This window comes from Entelurus aequoreus, linkage group LG01 (assembly GCF_033978785.1).
Source record: "Entelurus aequoreus isolate RoL-2023_Sb linkage group LG01, RoL_Eaeq_v1.1, whole genome shotgun sequence".
Lineage (NCBI taxonomy): Eukaryota > Metazoa > Chordata > Actinopteri > Syngnathiformes > Syngnathidae > Entelurus > Entelurus aequoreus.
The window spans coordinates 100,453,277-100,479,607 of record NC_084731.1 but is presented as its reverse complement, the minus strand read 5'-3'; the positions used below and the strand labels follow the sequence as shown (position 1 = coordinate 100,479,607).

The 26,331-nt window shown below is 43.6% G+C and overlaps 1 protein-coding gene across 1 annotated transcript in view; it reads left to right on the top strand.

The window, feature by feature from the left end:
• slc2a9l2 (solute carrier family 2 member 9, like 2) overlaps nucleotides 1–26,331 on the top strand; it is a 168,886-nt gene that overhangs the window by 131,165 nt on the left and 11,390 nt on the right. The window contains exons 10-11 of the mRNA XM_062063704.1: nucleotides 22,680–22,781; nucleotides 24,967–25,042. Coding sequence (XP_061919688.1) covers nucleotides 22,680–22,781; nucleotides 24,967–25,042 — 178 coding nt within the window. The remainder of the gene's footprint in view (nucleotides 1–22,679; nucleotides 22,782–24,966; nucleotides 25,043–26,331) is intronic.

The following is a 26,331-nucleotide window of genomic DNA, read 5'->3' as shown; positions in this document are numbered from 1 at the left end:
CTCTCAGATCAAGCGACACTTGTTTCTAACATCCTACAAGTCTCTCAGATCAAGCGACACTTGTTTCTAACATCCTACAAGTCTCTCAGATCAAGCGACACTTGTTTCTAACATCCCACAAGTCTCTCAGATCAAGCGACACATGTTTCTAACATCCTACAAGTCTCTCAGATCAAGCGACACTTGTTTCTAACATCCTACCAGTCTCTCAGATCAAGCGACACTTGTTTCTAACATCCTACCAGTCTCTCAGATCAAGCGACACTTGTTTCTAACATCCTACAAGTCTCTCAGATCAAGCGACACTTGTTTCTAACATCCTACCAGTCTCTCAGATCAAGCGACACTTGTTTCTAACATCCTACCAGTCTGTCAGATCAAGCGACACTTGTTTCTAACATCCTACCAGTCTCTCAGATCAAGCGACACTTGTTTCTAACATCCTACAAGTCTCTCAGATCAAGCGACACTTGTTTCTAACATCCTACAAGTCTCTCAGATCAAGCGACACTTGTTTCTAACATCCTACAAGTCTCTCAGATCAAGCGACACTTGTTTCTAACATGCTACAAGTCTCTCAGATCAAGCGACACTTGTTTCTAACATCCTACCAGTCTCTCAGATCAAGCGACACTTGTTTCTAACATCCTACAAGTCTCTCAGATCAAGCGACACTTGTTTCTAACATCCTACAAGTCTCTCAGATCAAGCGACACTTGTTTCTAACATCCTACAAGTCTCTCAGATCAAGCGACACTTGTTTCTAACATCCTACAAGTCTCTCAGATCAAGCGACACTTGTTTCTAACATCCTACCAGTCTCTCAGATCAAGCGACACTTGTTTCTAACATCCTACAAGTCTCTCAGATCAAGCGACACTTGTTTCTAACATCCTACCAGTCTCTCAGATCAAGCGACACTTGTTTCTAACATCCTACCAGTCTCTCAGATCAAGCGACACTTGTTTCTAACATCCTACAAGTCTCTCAGATCAAGCGACACTTGTTTCTAACATCCTACCAGTCTCTCAGATCAAGCGACACTTGTTTCTAACATCCTACAAGTCTCTCAGATCAAGCGACACTTGTTTCTAACATCCTACCAGTCTCTCAGATCAAGCGACACTTGTTTCTAACATGCTACAAGTCTCTCAGATCAAGCGACACTTGTTTCTAACATCCTACCAGTCTCTCAGATCAAGCGACACTTGTTTCTAACATCCTACAAGTCTCTCAGATCAAGCGACACTTGTTTCTAACATCCTACCAGTCTCTCAGATCAAGCGACACTTGTTTCTAACATCCTACAAGTCTCTCAGATCAAGCGACACTTGTTTCTAACATCCTACAAGTCTCTCAGATCAAGCGACACTTGTTTCTAACATCCTACCAGTCTCTCAGATCAAGCGACACTTGTTTCTAACATCCTACAAGTCTCTCAGATCAAGCGACACTTGTTTCTAACATCCTACCAGTCTCTCAGATCAAGCGACACTTGTTTCTAACATCCTACCAGTCTCTCAGATCAAGCGACACTTGTTTCTAACATCCTACAAGTCTCTCAGATCAAGCGACACTTGTTTCTAACATCCTACCAGTCTCTCAGATCAAGCGACACTTGTTTCTAACATCCTACAAGTCTCTCAGATCAAGCGACACTTGTTTCTAACATCCTACCAGTCTCTCAGATCAAGCGACACTTGTTTCTAACATGCTACAAGTCTCTCAGATCAAGCGACACTTGTTTCTAACATCCTACAAGTCTCTCAGATCAAGCGACACTTGTTTCTAACATCCTACCAGTCTCTCAGATCAAGCGACACTTGTTTCTAACATCCTACAAGTCTCTCAGATCAAGCGACACTTGTTTCTAACATCCTACAAGTCTCTCAGATCAAGCGACACTTGTTTCTAACATCCTACCAGTCTCTCAGATCAAGCGACACTTGTTTCTAACATCCTACAAGTCTCTCAGATCAAGCGACACTTGTTTCTAACATCCTACCAGTCTCTCAGATCAAGCGACACTTGTTTCTAACATCCTACCAGTCTCTCAGATCAAGCGACACTTGTTTCTAACATGCTACAAGTCTCTCAGATCAAGCGACACTTGTTTCTAACATCCTACAAGTCTCTCAGATCAAGCGACACTTGTTTCTAACATCCTACCAGTCTCTCAGATCAAGCGACACTTGTTTCTAACATCCTACAAGTCTCTCAGATCAAGCGACACTTGTTTCTAACATCCTACCAGTCTCTCAGATCAAGCGACACTTGTTTCTAACATGCTACAAGTATCTCAGATCAAGCGACACTTGTTTCTAACATGCTACAAGTCTCTCAGATCAAGCGACACTTGTTTCTAACATCCTACCAGTCTCTCAGATCAAGCGACACTTGTTTCTAACATCCTACCAGTCTCTCAGATCAAGCGACACTTGTTTCTAACATGCTACAAGTCTCTCAGATCAAGCGACACTTGTTTCTAACATGCTACAAGTCTCTCAGATCAAGCGACACTTGTTTCTAACATCCTACCAGTCTCTCAGATCAAGCGACACTTGTTTCTAACATCCTACAAGTCTCTCAGATCAAGCGACACTTGTTTCTAACATCCTACCAGTCTCTCAGATCAAGCGACACTTGTTTCTAACATCCTACAAGTCTCTCAGATCAAGCGACACTTGTTTCTAACATCCTACAAGTCTCTCAGATCAAGTGTTTCCATCGCAGTGAAATGAAACCAGGACTTGAAAGATGTCCTTCAGGCATGTTGTGGCTCTTCTTTGAAGCTGTCCTCTCCTCTCGCTGCCTCGCCATGGACCGGTCATTGGGACCGCCGGACTGATCGATATAGAAACATTGGTCACATGTCAGCTTTCTTTCATTTGTCACAGCTTTAGACCGTATCTTGTTGAGAACCAGTGTCCTCTCAGGAGGACGTGGGTATGGTGAGTAGGGATGATGTTTGATAAGAAATTATCGAGTTGGAGCCTATTATGGAATCCTCTTATCGAACCGATTCCTTCTCGATTGTCTTATGGAGTCCAGATAGGTTGTTGTATATGGAAAAAAACACACAATATTTGGTTTAACAAATCACTTCACATTCTCTACTGCTCGCTACTATAGTATTACTATATCTGAGTTATTGTGCAGAAATGTGGGGAAATAACTACAAATGTGCGCTACATTTGTTAACCGTGTTACAAAAAAGATCAATTAGACTGATACATAATGTTGGATATAGAGAACATATAAACACTTTATTTATTGAGTCAAAAATATTAAAGTTCGATGATTTGGTAAAATTGCAAACAGCTCAAATGATGTGTAATGAAATGATGGAATGGATGAAGTAAAGAAGTGAAACATTGTACTGATATGATCCACTTGAAGAGCTTGTTCACATGAATAGTGCTTACAAAGTACAAAGAAGAAGAATTATGAGAAATACTTTCAACCTTATTGAAAATAAGATATTCTTCATCTCAGTATATTAATAATGACTGAATTAATTAATTACATATTACAAAACTGTTGTATATACTAATTGACAGATATTTTATTATAAAAAGGTCAGTAAATGATGTATAAATTTGTAAACGCTATGAAGTGGGAAAGGGGTAGGATTAAATAAGCTTGACTTCTTCCTACTCCTGTAAAGTGAAATGATATGAAAGTGTGATGTATTATACTGTAAGTGTGTTCATGTTCCAAAGAAATAAAGACAGCACTAGTTTATTAGACGGACCTGCAAACTCTGTCGTGGTGTAGGCTACAAGATAACGTTAACGTTATCAGACAAATACAAAAAGGCTCACGTTAACGTTACCGTTAGCCGCTGACTATGCTTAGGTAACGTTAGTCTAGCTAACATTACTGCAGTCCTGGTTGACATAAGAGGTAACGTTACTACAAGTGAGCAGATATGGAAATGAACCGGCAACAGTTAACGTTAGGTACTCACCGGCGTCACCGCCACTGTAGCTGGGACTGGGGCAGCTGGTAGAAGAAGAGGGGTGTCACCGCCACTGTAGCTGGGACTGGGGCAGCTGGTAGAAGAAGAGGGGTGTCACCGCCACTGTAGCTGGGACTGGGGCAGCTGGTAGAAGAAGAGGGGTGTCACCGCCACTGTAGCTGGGACTGGGGCAGCTGGTAGAAGAAGATGGGCGTCACCGCCACTGTAGCTGGGACTGGGGCAGCTGGTAGAAGAAGAGGGGCGTCACCGCCACTGTAGCTGGGACTGGGGCAGCTGGTAGAAGAAGAGGGGTGTCACCGCCACTGTAGCTGGGACTGGGGCAGCTGGTAGAAGAAGAGGGGTGTCACCGCCACTGTAGCTGGGACTGGGGCAGCTGGTAGAAGAAGAGGGGCGTCACCGCCACTGTAGCTGGGACTGGGGCAGCTGGTAGAAGAAGAGGGGTGTCACCGCCACTGTAGCTGGGACTGGGGCAGCTGGTAGAAGAAGAGGGGTGTCACCGCCACTGTAGCTGGGACTGGGGCAGCTGGTAGAAGAAGAGGGGTGTCACCGCCACTGTAGCTGGGACTGGGGCAGCTGGTAGAAGAAGATGGGCGTCACCGCCACTGTAGCTGGGACTGGGGCAGCTGGTAGAAGAAGAGGGGCGTCACCGCCACTGTAGCTGGGACTGGGGCAGCTGGTAGAAGAAGAGGGGTGTCACCGCCACTGTAGCTGGGACTGGGGCAGCTGGTAGAAGAAGAGGGGTGTCACCGCCACTGTAGCTGGGACTGGGGCAGCTGGTAGAAGAAGAGGGGCGTCACCGCCACTGTAGCTGGGACTGGGGCAGCTGGTAGAAGAAGAGGGGTGTCACCGCCACTGTAGCTGGGACTGGGGCAGCTGGTAGAAGAAGAGGGGCGTCACCGCCACTGTAGCTGGGACTGGGGCAGCTGGTAGAAGAAGAGGGGCGTCACCGCCACTGTAGCTGGGACTGGGGCAGCTGGTAGAAGAAGAGGGGTGTTCATTGTCGTCTCTGCTGCTGCTTCAACACGTGACGAAGACACGACACGCTTGTTGTGCTTCCCCCGCTTACACGAGAGCGAAGCCTGGCAATAATTGCATATTGCCGCTTCCTCCTTTTATTTTGGTGAAATGAAGCCATGCCTTGGAGCGCTTTTTCCGGTCCACTTTCAGTCTGCAGTTAAGCAAACATGAATTGTTTTGGGAGGTGAGAGGAAGCAGTCGTGTCAGGGCAAAGCAAAGCAAAGCAACAACAACAACAACAACAACATCACAAGCACAGGACAAATCTGTCATGGCCACTCACACACCTTCAAATAGAGATTCAAACCCAGACCGCTGGACTCAGATAAGATAAGCCCACCAATATTAATTGCAGTGTGTACCACATGATGGAGAGTTTGACTATTAATTGCAGTGTGTACCACATGATGGAGAGTGTGACTATTAATTGCAGTGTGTACCACATGATGGAGAGTGTGACTATTAATTGCAGTGTGTACCACATGATGGAGAGTGTGACTATTAATTGCAGTGTGTACCACATGATGGAGAGTGTGACTATTAATTGCAGTGTGTACCACATGATGGAGAGTGTGACTATTAATTGCAGTGTGTACCACATGATGGAGAGTGTGACTATTAATTGCAGTGTGTACCACATGATGGAGAGTGTGACTATTAATTGCAGTGTGTACCACATGATGGAGAGTGTGACTATTAATTGCAGTGTGTACCACATGATGGAGAGTTTGACTATTAATTGCAGTGTGTACCACATGATGGAGAGTGTGACTATTAATTGCAGTGTGTACCACATGATGGAGAGTGTGACTATTAATTGCAGTGTGTATCACATGATGGAGAGTGTGACTATTAATTGCAGTGTGTACCACATGATGGAGAGTGTGACTATTAATTGCAGTGTGTACCACATGATGGAGAGTTTGACTATTAATTGCAGTGTGTACCACATGATGGAGAGTGTGACTATTAATTGCAGTGTGTACCACATGATGGAGAGTGTGACTATTAATTGCAGTGTGTACCACATGATGGAGAGTGTGACTATTAATTGCAGTGTGTACCACATGATGGAGAGTGTGACTATTAATTGCAGTGTGTACCACATGATGGAGAGTGTGACTATTAATTGCAGTGTGTATCACATGATGGAGAGTGTGACTATTAATTGCAGTGTGTATCACATGATGGAGAGTGTGACTATTAATTGCAGTGTGTACCACATGATGGAGAGTGTGACTATTAATTGCAGTGTGTACCACATGATGGAGAGTGTGACTATTAATTGCAGTGTGTACCACATGATGGAGAGTGTGACTATTAATTGCAGTGTGTACCACATGATGGAGAGTGTGACTATTAATTGCAGTGTGTACCACATGATGGAGAGTTTGACTATTAATTGCAGTGTGTACCACATGATGGAGAGTTTGACTATTAATTGCAGTGTGTACCACATGATGGAGAGTTTGACTATTAATTGCAGTGTGTACCACATGATGGAGAGTGTGACTATTAATTGCAGTGTGTACCACATGATGGAGAGTGTGACTATTAATTGCAGTGTGTACCACATGATGGAGAGTTTGACTATTAATTGCAGTGTGTACCACATGATGGAGAGTGTGACTATTAATTGCAGTGTGTACCACATGATGGAGAGTTTGACTATTAATTGCAGTGTGTACCACATGATGGAGAGTGTGACTATTAATTGCAGTGTGTACCACATGATGGAGAGTGTGACTATTAATTGCAGTGTGTACCACATGATGGAGAGTGTGACTATTAATTGCAGTGTGTACCACATGATGGAGAGTGTGACTATTAATTGCAGTGTGTACCACATGATGGAGAGTTTGACTATTTGATGTCTTTGTCAGTCCTCTGCTCACCACATCATAATGTGAGGCTGGCAACTATTCAAATATTTATTATTTATGTTTAATAGGAGATTTAATCGGTCACATTCTTTGTCAAGTGGTGTTTATCTCAGTGAGTTTGTGCATACAGTAATTATGTCTTTAAATATGCTAATTATAAACAGTAAGAGCTGCTTTAAGGGGGAAACATGTCATGCATCAGCATCCTGCTGGCATAGCAACAGGAAGTAGCACAACATGTTCATGCATCAGCATCCTGCTGGCATAGCAACAGGAAGTAGCACAACATGTTCATGCATCAGCATCCTGCTGGCATAGCAACAGGAAGTAGCACAACATGTTCATGCATCAGCATCCTGCTGGCATAGCAACAGGAAGTAGCACAACATGTTCATGCATCAGCATCCTGCTGGCATAGCAACAGGAAGTAGCACAACATGTTCATGCATCAGCATCCTGCTGGCATAGCAACAGGAAGTAGCACAACATGTTCATGCATCAGCATCCTGCTGGCATAGCAACAGGAAGTAGCACAACATGTTCATGCATCAGCATCCTGCTGGCATAGCAACAGGAAGTAGCACAACATGTTCATGCATCAGCATCCTGCTGGCATAGCAACAGGAAGTAGCACAACATGTTCATGCATCAGCATCCTGCTGGCATAGCAACAGGAAGTAGCACAACATGTTGTGTGTAACAACTAAAAGACACATCACATTATGTATTTGAGTAAAAAGTAATGTGATGACCTGCAGCTTCTTTGTAACAAACATTTAATATTGGCCTATTATTATTTGTAAACAAGTTGACAAAGTCATTGACTGACTGTGTGTGTGTGTGTGTGTGTGTGTGTGTGTGTGTGTGTGTGTGTGTGTGTGTGTGTCCAAACTATTGATTGTCATCTTGCTGCCAGTCAAAGAGTTGCTTAGTGTCCATAAAGTCTGCTGCTTTGTCATTATCATCACTTAGTGTCCATAAAGTCTGCTGCTTTGTCATTATCATCACTAAGTGTCCATAAAGTCTGCTGCTTTGTCATTATCATCACTTAGTGTCCATAAAGTCTGCTGCTTTGTCATTATCATCACTTAGTGTCCATAAAGTCTGCTGCTTTGTCATTATCATCACTAAGTGTCCATAAAGTCTGCTGCTTTGTCATTATCATCACTTAGTGTCCATAAAGTCTGCTGCTTTGTCATTATCATCACTAAGTGTCCATAAAGTCTGCTGCTTTGTCATTATCATCACTAAGTGTCCATAAAGTCTGCTGCTTTGTCATTATCATCACTAAGTGTCCATAAAGTCTGCTGCTTTGTCATTATCCTCACTTAGTGTCCATAAAGTCTGCTGCTTTGTCATTATCATCACTAAGTGTCCATAAAGTCTGCTGCTTTGTCATTATCATCACTAAGTGTCCATAAAGTCTGCTGCTTTGTCATTATCATCACTAAGTGTCCATAAAGTCTGCTGCTTTGTCATTATCATCACTTAGTGTCCATAAAGTCTGCTGCTTTGTCATTATCATCACTAAGTGTCCATAAAGTCTGCTGCTTTGTCATTATCATCACTTAGTGTCCATAAAGTCTGCTGCTTTGTCATTAGCATCACTAAGTGTCCATAAAGTCTGCTGCTTTGTCATTATCATCACTTAGTGTCCATAAAGTCTGCTGCTTTGTCATTATCATCACTAAGTGTCCATAAAGTCTGCTGCTTTGTCATTATCATCACTAAGTGTCCATAAAGTCTGCTGCTTTGTCATTATCCTCACTTAGTGTCCATAAAGTCTGCTGCTTTGTCATTATCATCACTTAGTGTCCATAAAGTCTGCTGCTTTGTCATTATCCTCACTAAGTGTCCATAAAGTCTGCTGCTTTGTCATTATCATCACTAAGTGTCCATAAAGTCTGCTGCTTTGTCATTATCATCACTAAGTGTCCATAAAGTCTGCTGCTTTGTCATTATCCTCACTTAGTGTCCATAAAGTCTGCTGCTTTGTCATTATCCTCACTAAGTGTCCATAAAGTCTGCTGCTTTGTCATTATCATCACTAAGTGTCCATAAAGTCTGCTGCTTTGTCATTATCCTCACTTAGTGTCCATAAAGTCTGCTGCTTTGTCATTATCCTCACTTAGTGTCCATAAAGTCTGCTGCTTTGTCATTATCCTCACCTTTCTTGCTTCACTAGCTTCTAGCCAGCAGACTAAAGATGTTGTGTTGACATTCTTATGATGCTTAACATTATTGAATTTCCTATGGATTTAGCTTTTTTTAATGTTGTTATTTATGCGTGGTGTTGTGTTGCCTTCTCCATTTCATGGGATTGTTTGACTTTGCCTTCTCTGCCCTTCATCACTTTCTGTTTGTCACTTTAAAGCTGCTGTGTTTCATAAATAAGTGGTGTAGGCTTGTACAGTCTAGCGGTACTAGTATAGTATTGCGGTACTAATCAATCCTAAACGGTACTATACTCTGTTTGAAATGTACCGCTTCCCCATTTATTTTTTTACAGACATGTCGTCATCACGTGGTGACATTGCTGCTTTTACCAGCAGAGGAGCATGTTGGGCAGCGCACACACACAGAGTACTTACAAGCAGACACAGTGTGTAGACAGAAAAGGGAGAATGGACGCATTTTGGTGTAAAAAGTCAAGATAAAGGTGAAGTTATAACACTGAAACACCCTCAGGAAGAGCTGCTTTAACACATGGCTAGCTAGTTAGCGGCTAACGTCCATCTGCAGTTTTTTAGCTACTTCTAAATCACTAATCCTGGTCTCCATGGCGACAAATAAAGTAATTTTCTTACAAGTATCATTATCACTGCAGGACGAGGAATAGCTAAACATGCTTCACTACACAGCGTAGGAGGATACAATAGCTCACCACCGTCACAATGTAAACAAACGCCATGGGTGGATCTACACCTGACATCCACTGTAATGATACCAAGTACAGGAGTGTATCTATTTGATACTACTATGATTACATCGATATTTTTCAGCATCACAAAATATATACATATATATTTTTAAATTCATATAATGTTTATAAAGTCAGTAAATATGTCCCTGGACACATGAGGACTTTGAATATGACCAATGTATGATCCTGTAACTACTTGGTATCACATCCATACCTAAATGTGTGGTATCATCCAAAACTAATGTCAAGTATCAAAGAAGAGAAGAATGAGTGATTATTACATTTGAACAGAAGTGTAGATAGAACATGTTCAAACAGAAAATAAGCAGATATTAACAGTAAATGAACAAGTAGAATAAGAATCAATTTTTACAGTTTGTCCTTTATAATGTGTACAAAATAATAGGTGTATAAATGACACAATATGTTACTGCAGACTAATTAGGAGTCTTTGTTTGTTTACTTACTACTAAAAGACAAGTTGTCTATTTTATTGAAGGACTAAATGACAATAATAAACATATGTTTCATGTACACTAACATTTGTTGTGCAAATAAAGACAATAATCACATTTTTTGTGGTCGCCTTTATTTAGGAAAGTATCAAAATACATTTTGGTGGCGGTACCAAAATATTGGTATCGATACAACCTGAGTTACTACTGAGTTACTATTGAGTTACTACTGAGTTAATACTGAGTTACCACCGAGTTACCACTGAGTTACCCCTGAGTTACTACTGAGTTACTACTGAGTTAATACTGAGTTACCACCGAGTTACTACTGAGTTAGCACTGAGTTACTACTGAGTTACTATTGAGTTACTACTGAGTTACTACTGAGTTACCACTGAGTTACTACTGAGTTACTACTGAGTTAATACTGAGTTACCACCGAGTTACCACTGAGTTACTACTGAGTTACTATTGAGTTACTACTGAGTTAATACTGAGTTACCACCGAGTTACCACTGAGTTAATACTGAGTTACTATTGAGTTACTACTGAGTTAATACTGAGTTACCCCTGAGTTACCACTGAGTTACTACTGAGTTACTACTGAGTTAATACTGAGTTACCACTGAGTTACAACCAAGTTACTATTGAGTTACTACTGAGTTAATACTGAGTTACCACCAAGTTACCACTGAGTTAATACTGAGTTACTATTGAGTTACTACTGAATTAATACTGAGTTACCCCTGAGTTACCACTGAGTTACTATTGAGCTACTACTGAGTTAATACTGAGTTACCCCTGAGTTACCCCTGAGTTACCACTGAGTTACTACTGAGTTACTACTGAGTTACTACTGAGTTAATACTGAGTTACCACTGCGTTACTACTGAGTTACTAATGAGTTACTACTGAGTTACTACTGAGTTACCACTGAGTTAATACTGAGTTAATACTGAGTTACCACTGAGTTACCACTGAGTTACCACTGAGTTACTACTGAGTTACTACTGAGTTACCACTGAGTTACTACTGAGTTACCACTGAGTTACTACTGAGTTACCACTGAGTTACCACTGAGTTACCACTGAGTTACTACTGAGTTACTATTGAGTTACCACTGAGTTGCCACTGAGTTACTACTGAGTTACTACTGAGTTAATACTGAGTTACCACTGAGTTACAACCAAGTTACTATTGAGTTACTACTGAGTTAATACTGAGTTACCACCAAGTTACCACTGAGTTAATACTGAGTTACTATTGAGTTACTACTGAATTAATACTGAGTTACCCCTGAGTTACCACTGAGTTACTATTGAGTTACTACTGAGTTAATACTGAGTTACCCCTGAGTTACCCCTGAGTTACCACTGAGTTACTACTGAGTTACTACTGAGTTACTACTGAGTTAATACTGAGTTACCACTGAGTTACTACTGAGTTACTAATGAGTTACTACTGAGTTAATACTGAGTTACCACTGAGTTAATACTGAGTTAATACTGAGTTACCACTGAGTTACCACTGAGTTACCACTGAGTTACCACTGAGTTACTACTGAGTTACCACTGAGTTACTACTGAGTTACCACTGAGTTACTACTGAGTTACCACTGAGTTACCACTGAGTTACCACTGAGTTACTACTGAGTTACTATTGAGTTACTACTGAGTTAATACTGAGTTACCACTGAGTTGCCACTGAGTTACTACTGAGATACTACTGAGATACTACTGAGTTACTACTGAGTTACCACTGAGTTACCACTGAGTTACTACTGAGTTACCACTGAGTTACCACTGAGTTACCACTGAGTTACCACTGAGTTACTACTGAGTTACCACTGAGTTGCCACTGAGTTGCTACTGAGTTACTACTGAGTTACTACTGAGTTACCACTGAGTTACCACTGAGTTACTACTGAGTTACCACTGAGTTACTACTATGACGGTAATCTACAGAAATAGCCGTAGATATTGGGAGCAGAATATTCAAAATGTTTTTTGTGGTGTTTAGACGGTATGTTTGTGTACTTTGCGGATTGTGAATAGAATTGGATGTGATTTAATGGCTGCAATGGAAGGCAAATAAGTTTATGAAGTCAACTCTGCTGATACTTGAATGGAGCAAACGGAACAAAGCAGATCTCCTCAGAGTGGGTGTGGGTGTGTGCGTGGTGCCACACCAGCCTCAGAGTGGGTGTGGGTGTGTGTGTGGTGCCACACCAGCCTCAGAGTGGGTGTGGGTGTGTGCGTGGTGCCACACCAGCCTCAGAGTGGGTGTGGGTGTGTGCGTGGTGCCACACCAGCCTCAGAGTGGGTGTGGGTGTGTGCGTGGTGCCACACCAGCCTCAGAGTGGGTGTGGGTGTGTGTCTGGTGCCACACTAGCCTCAGAGTGGGTGTGGGTGTGTGCGTGGTGCCACACTAGCCTCAGAGTGGGTGTGGGTGTGTGCGTGGTGCCACACTAGCCTCAGAGTGGGTGTGGGTGTGTGCGTGGTGCCACACCAGCCTCAGAGTGGGTGTGGGTGTGTGCGTGGTGCCACACCAGCCTCAGAGTGGGTGTGGGTGTGTGCGTGGTGCCACACTAGCCTCAGAGTGGGTGTGGGTGTGTGCGTGGTGCCACACTAGCCTCAGAGTGGGTGTGGGTGTGTGCGTGGTGCCACACCAGCCTCAGAGTGGGTGTGGGTGTGTGCGTGGTGCCACACCAGCCTCAGAGTGGGTGTGGGTGTGTGCGTGGTGCCACACTAGCCTCAGAGTGGGTGTGGGTGTGTGCGTGGTGCCACACTAGCCTCAGAGTGGGTGTGGGTGTGTGCGTGGTGCCACACTAGCCTCAGAGTGGGTGTGGGTGTGTGCGTGGTGCCACACCAGCCTCAGAGTGGGTGTGGGTGTGTGCGTGGTGCCACACTAGCCTCAGAGTGGGTGTGGGTGTGTGCGTGGTGCCACACTAGCCTCAGAGTGGGTGTGGGTGTGTGCGTGGTGCCACACCAGCCTCAGAGTGGGTGTGGGTGTGTGCGTGGTGCCATGTGAAGGACCAGTGGCGCCTCCAGCCATGTCCACTTGTCTTTAATGGCTGCTGTCTTGTTGATGTGATGAATAATGACCAGACGCTTCAGTCCCATCAAGCGTGAGTGGTGAGGTCACAGCTTTGACCTCCACGCTGCCCACAAGTGTGGATTCTTTCAAGTGATGGAGAAGCTAAATTCCTCTCAACATTATCAACCACGATTTGCCTTTTCGTACATGTTTCATATTAAAGCATCGGGATTAGGATACATTAAATTGTGGAAGTGATGAATGTGCTGCTGATGCACCATGCAGGTGTACCACTACTCAAGGTCATTAGTGTCACCATCAATGATGCACCATGCAGGTGTACCACTACTCAAGGTCATTAGTGTCACCATCAATGATGCACCATGCAGGTGTACCACTACTCAAGGTCATTAGTGTCACCATCAATGATGCACCATGCAGGTGTACCACTACTCAAGGTCATTAGTGTCACCATCAATGATGCACCATGCAGGTGTACCACTACTCAAGGTCATTAGTGTCACCATCAATGATGCACCATGCAGGTGTACCAATACTCAAGGTCATTAGTGTCACCATCAATGATGCACCATGCAGGTGTACCACTACTCAAGGTCATTAGTGTCACCATCAATGATGCACCATGCAGGTGTACCACTACTCAAGGTCATTAGTGTCACCATCAATGATGCACCATGCAGGTGTACCAATACTCAAGGTCATTAGTGTCACCATCAATGATGCACCATGCAGGTGTACCACTACTTAAGGTCATTAGTGTCACCATCAATGATGCACCATGCAGGTGTACCACTACTCAAGGTCATTAGTGTCACCATCAATGATGCACCATGCAGGTGTACCACTACTCAAGGTCATTAGTGTCACCATCAATGATGCACCATGCAGGTGTACCACTACTCAAGGTCATTAGTGTCACCATCAATGATGCACCATGCAGGTGTACCACTACTCAAGGTCATTAGTGTCACCATCAATGATGCACCATGCAGGTGTACCACTACTCAAGGTCATTAGTGTCACCATCAATGATGCACCATGCAGGTGTACCAATACTCAAGGTCATTAGTGTCACCATCAATGATGCACCATGCAGGTGTACCACTACTCAAGGTCATTAGTGTCACCATCAATGATGCACCATGCAGGTGTACCACTACTCAAGGTCATTAGTGTCACCATCAATGATGCACCATGCAGGTGTACCAATACTCAAGGTCATTAGTGTCACCATCAATTAGCACATGACACTAATTGCCTTTTGCCAAGTTTCACACTTTTCTTTGTAGAAATGTCCCAACTTTTAAGAGCTACAGTACTTACTTACTTTTAGTCATTGATTTGACGTTATTATCTGGATTTTAGCATGAATAATTCATTGTCTCTATTCTGGTTTTAAAATGTTAAAATTGAGAAAATAGGTATTCAAATAAAGTATTGTGGTTTTTCTGCACATAGAACATCTTGCTGGATGATGCTTGTTGTCAGAACCTTTTTATACCTTAAAGCCCGGAACTTTTCTGTTTATACAAATTTATACTTGCTGCATGGACAGATAAGTTCACTAGTTTTTAGTACTTTTTTACTCAAATGTAATATTTTTATCTTCTATTTTGTGAGCTCTTTTTTCAGCGTATAAGCCGCTACCTTTTTTGCATTTGTTGAACTCTGCCATTTATACAACGTGGTGGCGAGTTTATGGATTTTTCCAGATTAACGAGCGTCACATGTCACCGACCAATTTAGTCTCGTCACATCCGACCAATGGGCAGCACGGTGGCAGAGGGGTTAGTGCGTCTGCCTCACAATACGAAGGTCCTGGGTTCGATCCTGCGCTCGGGATCTTTCTGTGTGGAGTTTGCATGTTCTCCCCGTCACTGCGTGGGTTCCCTCCAGGTACTCCGGCTTCCTCCCACTTCCAAAGACATGCACCTGGGGATAGGCCCCTCCCACCTCCAAAGACATGCACCTGGGGATAGGCCCCTCCCACCTCCAAAGACATGCACCTGGGGATAGGCCCCTCCCACCTCCAAAGACATGCACCTGGGGATAGGCCCCTCCCACCTCCAAAGACATGCACCTGGGGATAGGCCCCTCCCACCTCCAAAGACATGCACCTGGGGATAGGCCCCTCCCACCTCCAAAGACATGCACCTGGGGATAGGTTAATTGGCAACACTAAATTGGCCCTAGTGTGTGAATGTGAGTGTGAATGTTGTCTGTCTATCTGTGTTGGCCCTGCGATGAGGTGGCGACTTGTCCAGGGTGTACCCCGCCTTCCGCCCGATTGTAGCTGAGATAGGCTCCAGCACCCCCCGCGACCCCATAAGGGATAAGCGGTAGAAAATGGATGGATGGATGGATGGACATCTGACCAATGAAACTGCCAAATGTGTCACGGTGGACCAGTGAAATTGTGCACACTAAATCAAATGCACTCACAAAATCATTCAGTGGGCCATTTTGAGCGTTATGCCCTCACCCTCATCATGGTAGAGACATGTACACGACGCGGCCCCAAAGCCGAAGACGATTGACCCGGCCATCGAAAAAGAAAACCGATGCCACACGGAACGGAAATCTGCCACCGCTTACAGGCCCTGAAAAGCCGGACTGCGGCTTATAGACGGACACGTGCGGCCAATATATGTAGAAAATATAGACGGACACGTGTGGCCAATATATGTAGAAAATATAGACGGACACGTGCGGCCAATATATGTAGAAAATATAGACGGACACGTGCGGCCAATATATGTAGAAAATATAGACGGACACGTGCGGCCAATATATGTAGAAAATATAGACGGACACGTGCGGCCAATATATGTAGAAAATATAGACGGACACGTGTGGCCAATATATGTAGAAAATATAGATGGACACGTGTGGCCAATATATGTAGAAAATGTAGACGGACACGTGCGGCCAATATATGTAGAAAATATAGACGGACACGTGTGGCCAATATATGTAGAAAATATAGATGGACACGTGCGGCCAATATATGTAGAAAATATAGACGGACACGTGCGGCCAATATATGTAGAAAATATAGACGGACACGTGTGGCCAATATATGTAGAAAATATAGACGGACACGTGTGGCCAATATATGTAGAAAATATAGACGGACACGTGCGGCCAATATATGTAGAAAATATAGATGGACACGTGCGGCCAATATATGTAGAAAATATAGACGGACACGTGCGGCCAATATATGTAGAAAATATAGACGGACACGTGCGGCCAATATATGTAGAAAATATAGACGGACACGTGTGGCCAATATATGTAGAAAATATAGACGGACACGTGTGGCCAATATATGTAGAAAATATAGACGGACACGTGCGGCCAATATATGTAGAAAATATAGACGGACACGTGCGGCCAATATATGTAGAAAATATAGACGGACACGTGTGGCCAATATATGTAGAAAATATAGACGGACACGTGTGGCCAATATATGTAGAAAATATAGACGGACACGTGCGGCCAATATATGTAGAAAATATAGACGGACACGTGCGGCCAATATATGTAGAAAATATAGACGGACACGTGTGGCCAATATATGTAGAAAATATAGACGGACACGTGTGGCCAATATATGTAGAAAATATAGACGGACACGTGCGGCCAATATATGTAGAAAATATAGACGGACACGTGCGGCCAATATATGTAGAAAATAACATCAGTACGCAGTTTTGCGTGTTGCCTAACTTGGACTCTGCTCGTTTTACCAGCAATGTGTGTCTGGGGGAAAAAAAAAGTACCAGTATTTTTCAGAAGCAGTATAGTACCGTTTTTAATTCATTAGTTCCGCGGTACTTTGTTAGTACCGGTATACCGTGCGACTCTAGTATGATCATGTATTACATTTTGGAAGCCACCCTTAGGCGAGCCAAATGAAACAACTTGGAGGGCCACATTTGTCCCGTGGGCCACACTTTGGGCACTTCTGATCTAGACAAGCAACAAGGTTTCCGTAGCGGAAAGATCATTCCGGTTGCCAGAGGAGCAGTGAGGGACGCATCCTGCCCCAGCCAACTTGTCAAAGCCGTGTCCAATTCCTGGCACGCCCCAGCAGGGACTTGTGAACGCCAGCCTCGTGTAAGACCACAGCTTTCACTTTGGTGGCGGCGTGTCACCAATCTTAGAACATCCTGCCAGCAGACTTCCTGTACGAGGAGGCCCTCAGCTACTCAGCCCGCCTCTCTGCCATGGAAAGAGTCGGAGGGTTCGCAGGGTTTTTCCTGGCTCAAATTGAGGCAGTGGTGGTGCAAACCTGACCACGCGCCACAATTTTGAATGCAAATTATTATTTTTTTTCAATTTACAGTGATATGCTGCATACAATTTATTGTTGTTTTTATTCATTTGATGGGTAGTTTGCTGTAAAATCATAAGTCAAGCAGATATTTAAGCATTTATTTTTATTTAGACAAAAAATACTGTAATATTTGTTGCAATAATGGATTGGGACGGCGTGGCGAAGTTGGTAGAGTGGCCGTGCCAGCAATCTGAGGGTTGCTGGTTCAATCCCCACCTTCTACCATCCTAGTCACGTCCATTGTGTCCTTGAGCAAGACACTTCACCCTTGCTCCTGATGGGCCTGGTTAGCGCCGTGCATGGCAGCTCCCGCCATCAGTGTGTGAATGTGTGTGTGTGAATGTGTGTGTGTGAATGGGTGAATGTGGAAATAGTGTCAAAGCGCTTTGAGTTCCTTAGAAAGGTAGAAAAGTGCTATACAAGTACAACCCATTTACCATTTACCAATGGATACTATTAAAGTTTAAAAGGTATGCAATTTCAAGCAGTACATATATTTTTCTTTTTAAAATGAAAAAAGGTGTGGCGGGCCAGTTAAATGGTGTGGCGGGACAGATAAAATGATGTGGCGGGCCAGTTAAATGGTGTGGCGGGCCAGATAAAATGATGTGGCGGGCCAGTTAAATGGTGTGGCAGGACAGATAAAATGATGTGGCGGGCCAGTTAAATGGTGTGGCGGGCCAGATAAAATGATGTGGCGGGCCAGTTAAATGGTGTGACGGGCCAGATAAAATGATGTGGCGGGCCAGTTAAATGGTGTGGCGGGCCAGATAAAATGGTGTGGCGGGCCAGTTAAATGGTGTGGCGGGCCAGATAAAATGATGTGGCGGGCCAGATAAAATGATGTGGCGGGCCAGATCTGCCTTGAGTTTGACACCTGTGGCCAAAGCGCTTGCATAAGAGAATGGTGTCTCCTAGCTTGTGTGGTGGGGCCACTTTTACACTCATAGATGATTTTGAAGCGGCCTTGAAGCGCTCTGTGGACTAACATGATGTCACCACCACGAATGATTACTTTTGAACTGCCTGTTACGTTCATTTCTCTGCTCTGTTTCACCGGACTCTTTAACTTTCCTCCTCGCCACATGGCTTTTGAAAGTGCTGGCTGGTTTTTGCCTGCCATATCTGCAACGCTAAAAAACCTAAACGTTACTCTGACACGGAGGAAACTTGTTCTTAAGTAAACATGACATGCTTGTAATGCTTTCTTTTAGTTGACCTTGTACCAGTCAATCTGTACCGTCATGAAACTACCTGATCCTATGCAAACTTCTAATCAATCAATCAATCCATCTATTATAATGAGTCCGAAAAGGTTGGAAAGGAAGCCAACACTACTAGCTGTGTTCACTTACCAGAGACAAAATGTTCACAGCACAGTCTGGAGTGTTCTGTAGGAGTCCAGTGATCCTGCGTATCATGCTCCGTGTGGCACAAATCCACTTCCTACGTTATGCACCAAGTAGCGGGAAAAGACATGATTCCAACAGTTTCTTCTTCGGTAGTTGCTTCAGGTCTTTCTGGTGCACTGCTGTCCATATAGCGCCTCTGTAGTGGCGTACAATGGCGTGCAATTTAAATACGTAGCTGCCGCAGAGGGACATCAATGGCTCCATCAACACAGCCGGAGCTTTCCGCCGTGTTGAGCGATATCAATCGCTCCGGCTGGGGGCGGCACACAATTAGCCGCCACGCAACTTTGAAGGCAGGAAAAAGCCTGGATTCAATGTCCGACAATCCACTGCGAGGTTGATAGTTGAATCGGATTCCTCGGTATGGAATCAACTATTCTAAGACACCCTTGAAGCTACACCTCAAACAATAAACAACACAAAAGAACAGTTATTTGTTATTCTCTACAAAGTCTCAGAACAGATGTTGCCGTTAGGTAAGCTGTACCTTTATGTCGACTGAGGCCTGTTTTCAACCCACGCAACATACCACTTTTCAGCTGGCCTTGGATTTTAGACAGTAATTTGCAGGCCCACACCACACGCTGGCAGAATCCCACCCTAAGAGTCCTAATGAGCTGCAGCTCTGCTGGCCATGCTGTGCTTCTCTGCTAGACAAATGTCTACAACAGCCAGCCTATCCCCACTCCAGCTCACAAAATACTTCCTGTTCTTTCCTTTCTTTGTTTTTGCTGAGCCGTCGGGACATATAGTAAGTATGGTGTGCAAATAGCACTGACCTTTTCCTCAACTTCATCAAATCCGACTAGCGAGGTGAGACCAGCTTCCTGAATTCTCCACTTGCCTCAGAGGCCACCATCCAGAGGAACCATGATAACCTTCTTTTCTTATGGCTTATCATTATCTCATGTACACTGCATCTTATGGCTTATCATTATCTCATCTACAGTGCATCTTATGGCTTATCATTATCTCATGTACTGTGCATCTTATGGCTTATCATTATTATTAACACATCAACAGTGTACAAAACAGGTTATTTTCTGGCGCATTTAAAAATCGATAAACCCGCATCAGCAATTAAAACATATCTTATGTGGTACTGTCAAAATTACTATTGCAAATAACATATTAAACGTGAAAAAAATAAAATATTTGAACTCACAATTTGTAGCACCCATTGGACGCCGTATAAGCCAGTGGTACCCTCGTAGTCGCTTGATTAGCCAGTGGTACCCTCGTAATCGCTTGATTAGCCAGTGGTACCCTCGTAGTCGCTTGATTAGCCAGTGGTACCCTCGTAGTCGCTTGATTAGCCAGTGGTACCCTCGTAGTCGCTCGATTAGCCAGTGGTACCCTCGTAGTCGCTTGAATAGCCAGTGGTACCCTCGTAGTCGCTTGAATAGCCAGTGGTACCCTCATAGTCGCTTGATTAGCCAGTGGTACCCTCGTAATCACTTGATTAGCCAGTGGTACCCTCGTAGTCGCTTGAATAGCCAGTGGTACCCTCGTAGTCGCTTGATTAGCCAGTGGTACCCTCGTAGTCGCTTGAATAGCCAGTGGTACCCTCGTAGTCGCTTGAATAGCCAGTGGTACCCTCGTAGTCGCTTGATTAGCCAGTGGTACCCTCGTAGTCGCTTGAATAGCCAGTGGTACCCTCGTAGTCGCTTGAATAGCCAGTGGTACCCTCGTAATCGCTTGATTAGCCAGTGGTACCCTCGTAGTCGCTTGAATAGCCAGTGGTACCCTCGTAGTCGCTTGATTAGCCAGTGGTACCCTCGTAGTCGCTTGATTAGCCAGTGGTACTCTCGTAGTCACTTGATTAGCCAGTGGTACCCTCGTAGTCGCTTGATTAGCCAGTGGTACTCTCGTAGTCGCTTGATTAGCCAGTGGTACCCTCGTAGTCGCTTGATTAGCCAGTGGTACCCTCGTAGTCGCTTGATTAGCCAGTGGTACTCTCGTAGTCGCTTGATTAGCCAGTGGTACCCTCGTAGTCGCTTGATTAGCCAGTGGTACCCTCGTAGTCGCTTGATTAGCCAGTGGTACCCTCGTAATCGCTTGATTAGCCAGTGGTACCCTCGTAGTCGCTTGATTAGCCAGTGGTACCCTCGTAGTCCCTTGATTAGCCAGTGGTACCCTCGTAGTCGCTTGATTAGCCAGTGGTACCCTCGTAGTCCCTTGATTAGCCAGTGGTACCCTCGTAGTCCCTTGATTAGCCAGTGGTACCCTCGTAGTCGCTTGATTAGCCAGTGGTACCCTCGTAGTCGCTTGATTAGCCAGTGGGACCCTCGTAGTCCCTTGATTAGCCAGTGGTACCCTCGTAGTCGCTTGAATAGCCAGTGGTACCCTCGTAGTCGCTTGATTAGCCAGTGGTACCCTCGTAGTCCCTTGATTAGAGTGGAAGTGGCGAGCATTTCCCCATTTCATGGTCTCACAAGATGTAGTTTCTCTTCAAATATCCTTCTTGAAAATGGCCTTGCAAATATATATCAAGGTTTTGTTACCCTTCTTTGTGGGTCAACACTTCTTGCTTCCTGCTAAATTGCAACTTGTGATTGGATACTCACTTTGGAGTGACAAGTGAGTATCCAATCACAGTCTTGTTACCATCATTGATTGATTGATTGAGACATTTATTAGTAGATTGCACAGTACAGTACATATTCCGTACAATTGACCACTAAATGGTAACACCCCAATAAGTGTTTCAACTTGTTTGAGTCGGGGTCCACGTTAATCAATTCATGGTAGACGCTACCTAGATAGGCTACTGACAACAACTTGTGACCTGATTGGCTATGGCAATTATCTATCAACTGTATGTGGGTGTTCACTTACAGTGCACACACATTGTTGATTCTGAAGGCAGATTAGGTACAGCATGGCAACATAAGCTAGCTGAATTCTGATTGGATACAAAGTGTAAGCTAAAAACAGCAGCAGTGGGAGGAGCCTAATATGACATGAAGACAATATGAATACTTTTACATATTTAGGGAAAGTCAATAAAAAAATACTTGTATCTTTAATTACGATGATGATTAGTGGTGATGTTAGTCCAGCAGAGAAGTCCTTGCTGGTCCTGACGACACACCACTGTACTGACCACATGTGCATCTTAATTCATGTGAATATCTTTAAAAAAAGTTCATTTATTTAGTAGGTTCATTCAAAAAGTGAAACTTGTATATTCTATAGATTAATTGTCAATAAACCAACATGCATGTCTTGGTAATGTTGATGATTATAGCCTACATCTAATAAAGAACATATTTAATATCTCACATTTTGTGAACTACTACTTGCTCTAATCAGCAAATGAGCTGCAAAAACTTCCTGAGCTTTTAATCTCTTCGTCTTCATCAAACTCCTGAAATGAAAAATGATTTTACAATATTCTAATGTATTGCGTTGCACCTGTTGATGCCTCTATTGAACGTACATTGCCAGACTTCAACAGCCGCTACTGCGTTTGGGGTTTTAACTTATCTTATAAAACACCCAAGCAAAAACACAAAAGGCTTTAATCCCCAAACAGGACCAAGAGCTTACTGGTCTCAGAAGTGCCGCTGATGCAAAACTCTCCTTGTTCTCTCTTTCTCTAGGGTTTAGTCATAGAACGCATTGGGAGAAAACCTCTTCTCATATTTGGGTTTAGCGCCATGGCCGTGTTCTTCAGCCTGCTCACGCTCTTCCTCAATTTCCAGGTAAGAACCTATTTCCACTGACCTTCTCCAAGTCTTGTCTCAGGATCCTGTACCGTGGTTACGTGATATTTGGAAGGAGCAAATTGGTTTTCCGTCTCATAGAAAAAGCAACTAAAATGAAAATCTCTCAACACATCTGTACTCTGATGATTTGGACTTGAACAAGTGGACACAATATGATGTATATACAAATATGATGTATATACAAATATGATGTATATACAAATATGATGTATATACAAATATGATGTATATACAAATATCATGTATATACAAATATGATGTATATACAAATATGATGTATATACAAATCCAATACCAATGCAATATTGATAGATAGCTTAACCGATCAACAGTATAGTGGAACAAACTTAAAGTGGTTCTTATAAAACATCTCTCAGGTGTGATTGAGTAGACCAGGCCCTATGTGCCAGGGCTTCTTATAAAACATCTCTCAGGTGTGATTGAGTAGACCAGGCCCTATGTGCCAGAGCTTCTTATAAAACATCTCTCAGGTGTGATTGAGTAGACCAGGCCCTATGTGCCAGGGCTTCTTATAAAACATCTCTCAGGTGTGATTGAGTAGACCAGGCCCTATGTGCCAGAGCGTCTTATAAAACATCTCTCAGGTGTGATTGAGTAGACCAGGCCCTATGTGCCAGAGCTTCTTATAAAACATCTCTCAGGTGTGATTGAGTAGACCAGGCCCTATGTGCCAGGGCTTCTTATAAAACATCTCTCAGGTGTGATTGAGTAGACCAGGCCCTATGTGCCAGGGCTTCTTATAAAACATCTCTCAGGTGTGATTGAGTAGACCAGGCCCTATGTGCCAGGGCTTCTTATAAAACATCTCTCAGGTGTGATTGAGTAGACCAGGCCCTATGTGCCAGGGCTTCTTATAAAACATCTCTCAGGTGTGATTGAGTAGACCAGGCCCTATGTGCCAGGGCTTCTTATAAAACATCTCTCAGGTGTGATTGAGTAGACCAGGCCCTATGTGCCAGAGCTTCTTATAAAACATCTCTCAGGTGTGATTGAGTAGACCAGGCCCTATGTGCCAGAGCTTCTTATAAAACATCTCTCAGATGTGATTGAGTAGACCAGGCCCTATGTGCCAGAGCGTCTTATAAAACATCTCTCAGGTGTGATTGAGTAGACCAGGCCCTATGTGCCAGGGCTTCTTATAAAACATCTCTCAGGTGTGATTGAGTAGACCAGGCCCTATGTGCCAGGGCTTCTTATAAAACATCTCTCAGGTGTGATTGAGTAGACCAGGCCCTATGTGCCAGAGCTTCTTATAAAACATCTCTCAGGTGTGATTGAGTAGACCAGGCCCTATGTGCCAGAGCTTCTTATAAAACATCTCTCAGGTGTGATTGAGTAGACCAGGCCCTATGTGCCAGGGCTTCTTATAAAACATCTCTCAGGTGTGATTGAGTAGACCAGGCCCTATGTACCAGGGCTTCTTATAAAACATCTCTCAGGTGTGATTGAGTAGACCAGGCCCTATGTGCCAGGGCTTCTTATAAAACATCTCTCAGATGTGATTGAGTAGACCAGGCCCTATGTGCCAGGGCTTCTTATAAAACATCTCTCAGGTGTGATTGAGTAGACCAGGCCCTATGTGCCAGGGCTTCTTATAAAACATCTCTCAGGTGTGATTGAGTAGACCAGGCCCTATGTGCCAGGGCTTCTTATAAAACATCTCTCAGGTGTGATTGAGTAGACCAGGCCCTATGTGCCAGGGCTTCTTATAAAACATCTCTCAGGTGTGATTGAGTAGACCAGGCCCTATGTGCCAGAGCTTCTTATAAAACATCTCTCAGGTGTGATTGAGTAGACCAGGCCCTATGTGCCAGGGCTTCTTATAAAACATCTCTCAGGTGTGATTGAGTAGACCAGGCCCTATGTGCCAGGGCTTCTTATAAAACATCTCTCAGGTGTGATTGAGTAGACCAGGCCCTATGTGCCAGGGCTTCTTATAAAACATCTCTCAGGTGTGATTGAGTAGACCAGGCCCTATGTGCCAGGGCTTCTTATAAAACATCTCTCAGGTGTGATTGAGTAGACCAGGCCCTATGTGCCAGGGCTTCTTATAAAACATCTCTCAGGTGTGATTTTGTAGTTATGGCACAAAGTTGTTGTAGTTGAATGATGAGTCAGCGCCACACCACTTCTCTTGCAGGACAGTGTGTCATGGATGCCATACCTCAGCTTCGCCTGCATACTGGCTGTTATTGCTTCCTTCTGCTCGGGGCCAGGTAATCCTTTTCTTACCATCCTACTTCTCCTTACTTTCACACATATTATCTGTTATTTATGCCATAATAAGCATCATTCCTTTGTTATTTATGCTATAATAAGCATCATTCCTCTGTTATTTATGCTATAATAAGCATGATTCCTCTGTTATTTAAGCATGACCAGTAGTAATCTACAGCATCTATTAGGGGGGGGGTAAGCGGGGGATTGTGAGGGGGAATGGGGGTGTTGTCAAATTGGGGGAGTGGCCTAAATCCACCACTTGTTCAGCGGGGGATGACGTCACACACAGTGGCTGTTAATTAGTTGTCTATAAGCGGACCATAGGGCGCACTGGACTATAAGGCGCACTGCCGATGAATGGTCTATTTTCACATTTTTGTTCATTTATAAGGCACACCGGATAATAAGGCGTATTAAAGGAGTCATATTATTCAGATTATTTTCCCACTACGGTGTCGTCACGGACTACAAAGGTGGATGTGCACAAATTTTTAAGGACATATGCAGATCCAAAAAACAGATCAGCAGGTACCAGAAGGTAAGAAAAGTTGCTTTTGCATAATATTGCAAAAAAACCCGGCAGATAATATGTCTTACCTTATACACACAGCATAATAATACTCCGATGTTGAAGCACAGTAAAGTGGTGTGGCTTCATAGCTTACCAAAGTCCTACTAAAACATGTTGATAGATTTTTGAGCGCCGTGTGTAATGTTCTATATTTTCAATTGAACATATAAAATGTTGGTGTTGTTCACTTGAGTCCTATTGCAGTCCACACGTATCTCTTATGTGTGACTGCCATCTACTGGTCACACTTATCATTACAGCATGTACCAAATTAAATAGCTTCGAGGTCGGCAAGCAAAACCAGAATTATTGCGTACATTAGACGCACCGGGTTATAAGGCGCACTGTCGAGTTTTGAGACAAAAAAACAATTTTAAGTGTGCCTTATAGCAGTGGTCCCCAACCACCGGGCCGCGTCCCGGTACCAATCAGTCCACGGACCGGTACTGCACAAGAAGTTAAAAAAAAAATAAAAAATTTTTTTTTATTTTTATTTTTATTTTTTTTAAATTAAATCAACATAAAAAACACAATATATACATTATATATCAATATAAATCAATACAGTCTGCAGGGATACAGTCCGTAAGCACACATGATTGTATTTGTTTTTTTTGTACTACCCCTCCACCCCCCCGCCTTTATAAGGTCCCCACTGCCTTATAGCATACTTGCCAACCCTCCCGTTTTTACCGGGAGACTATTCAGGCTATT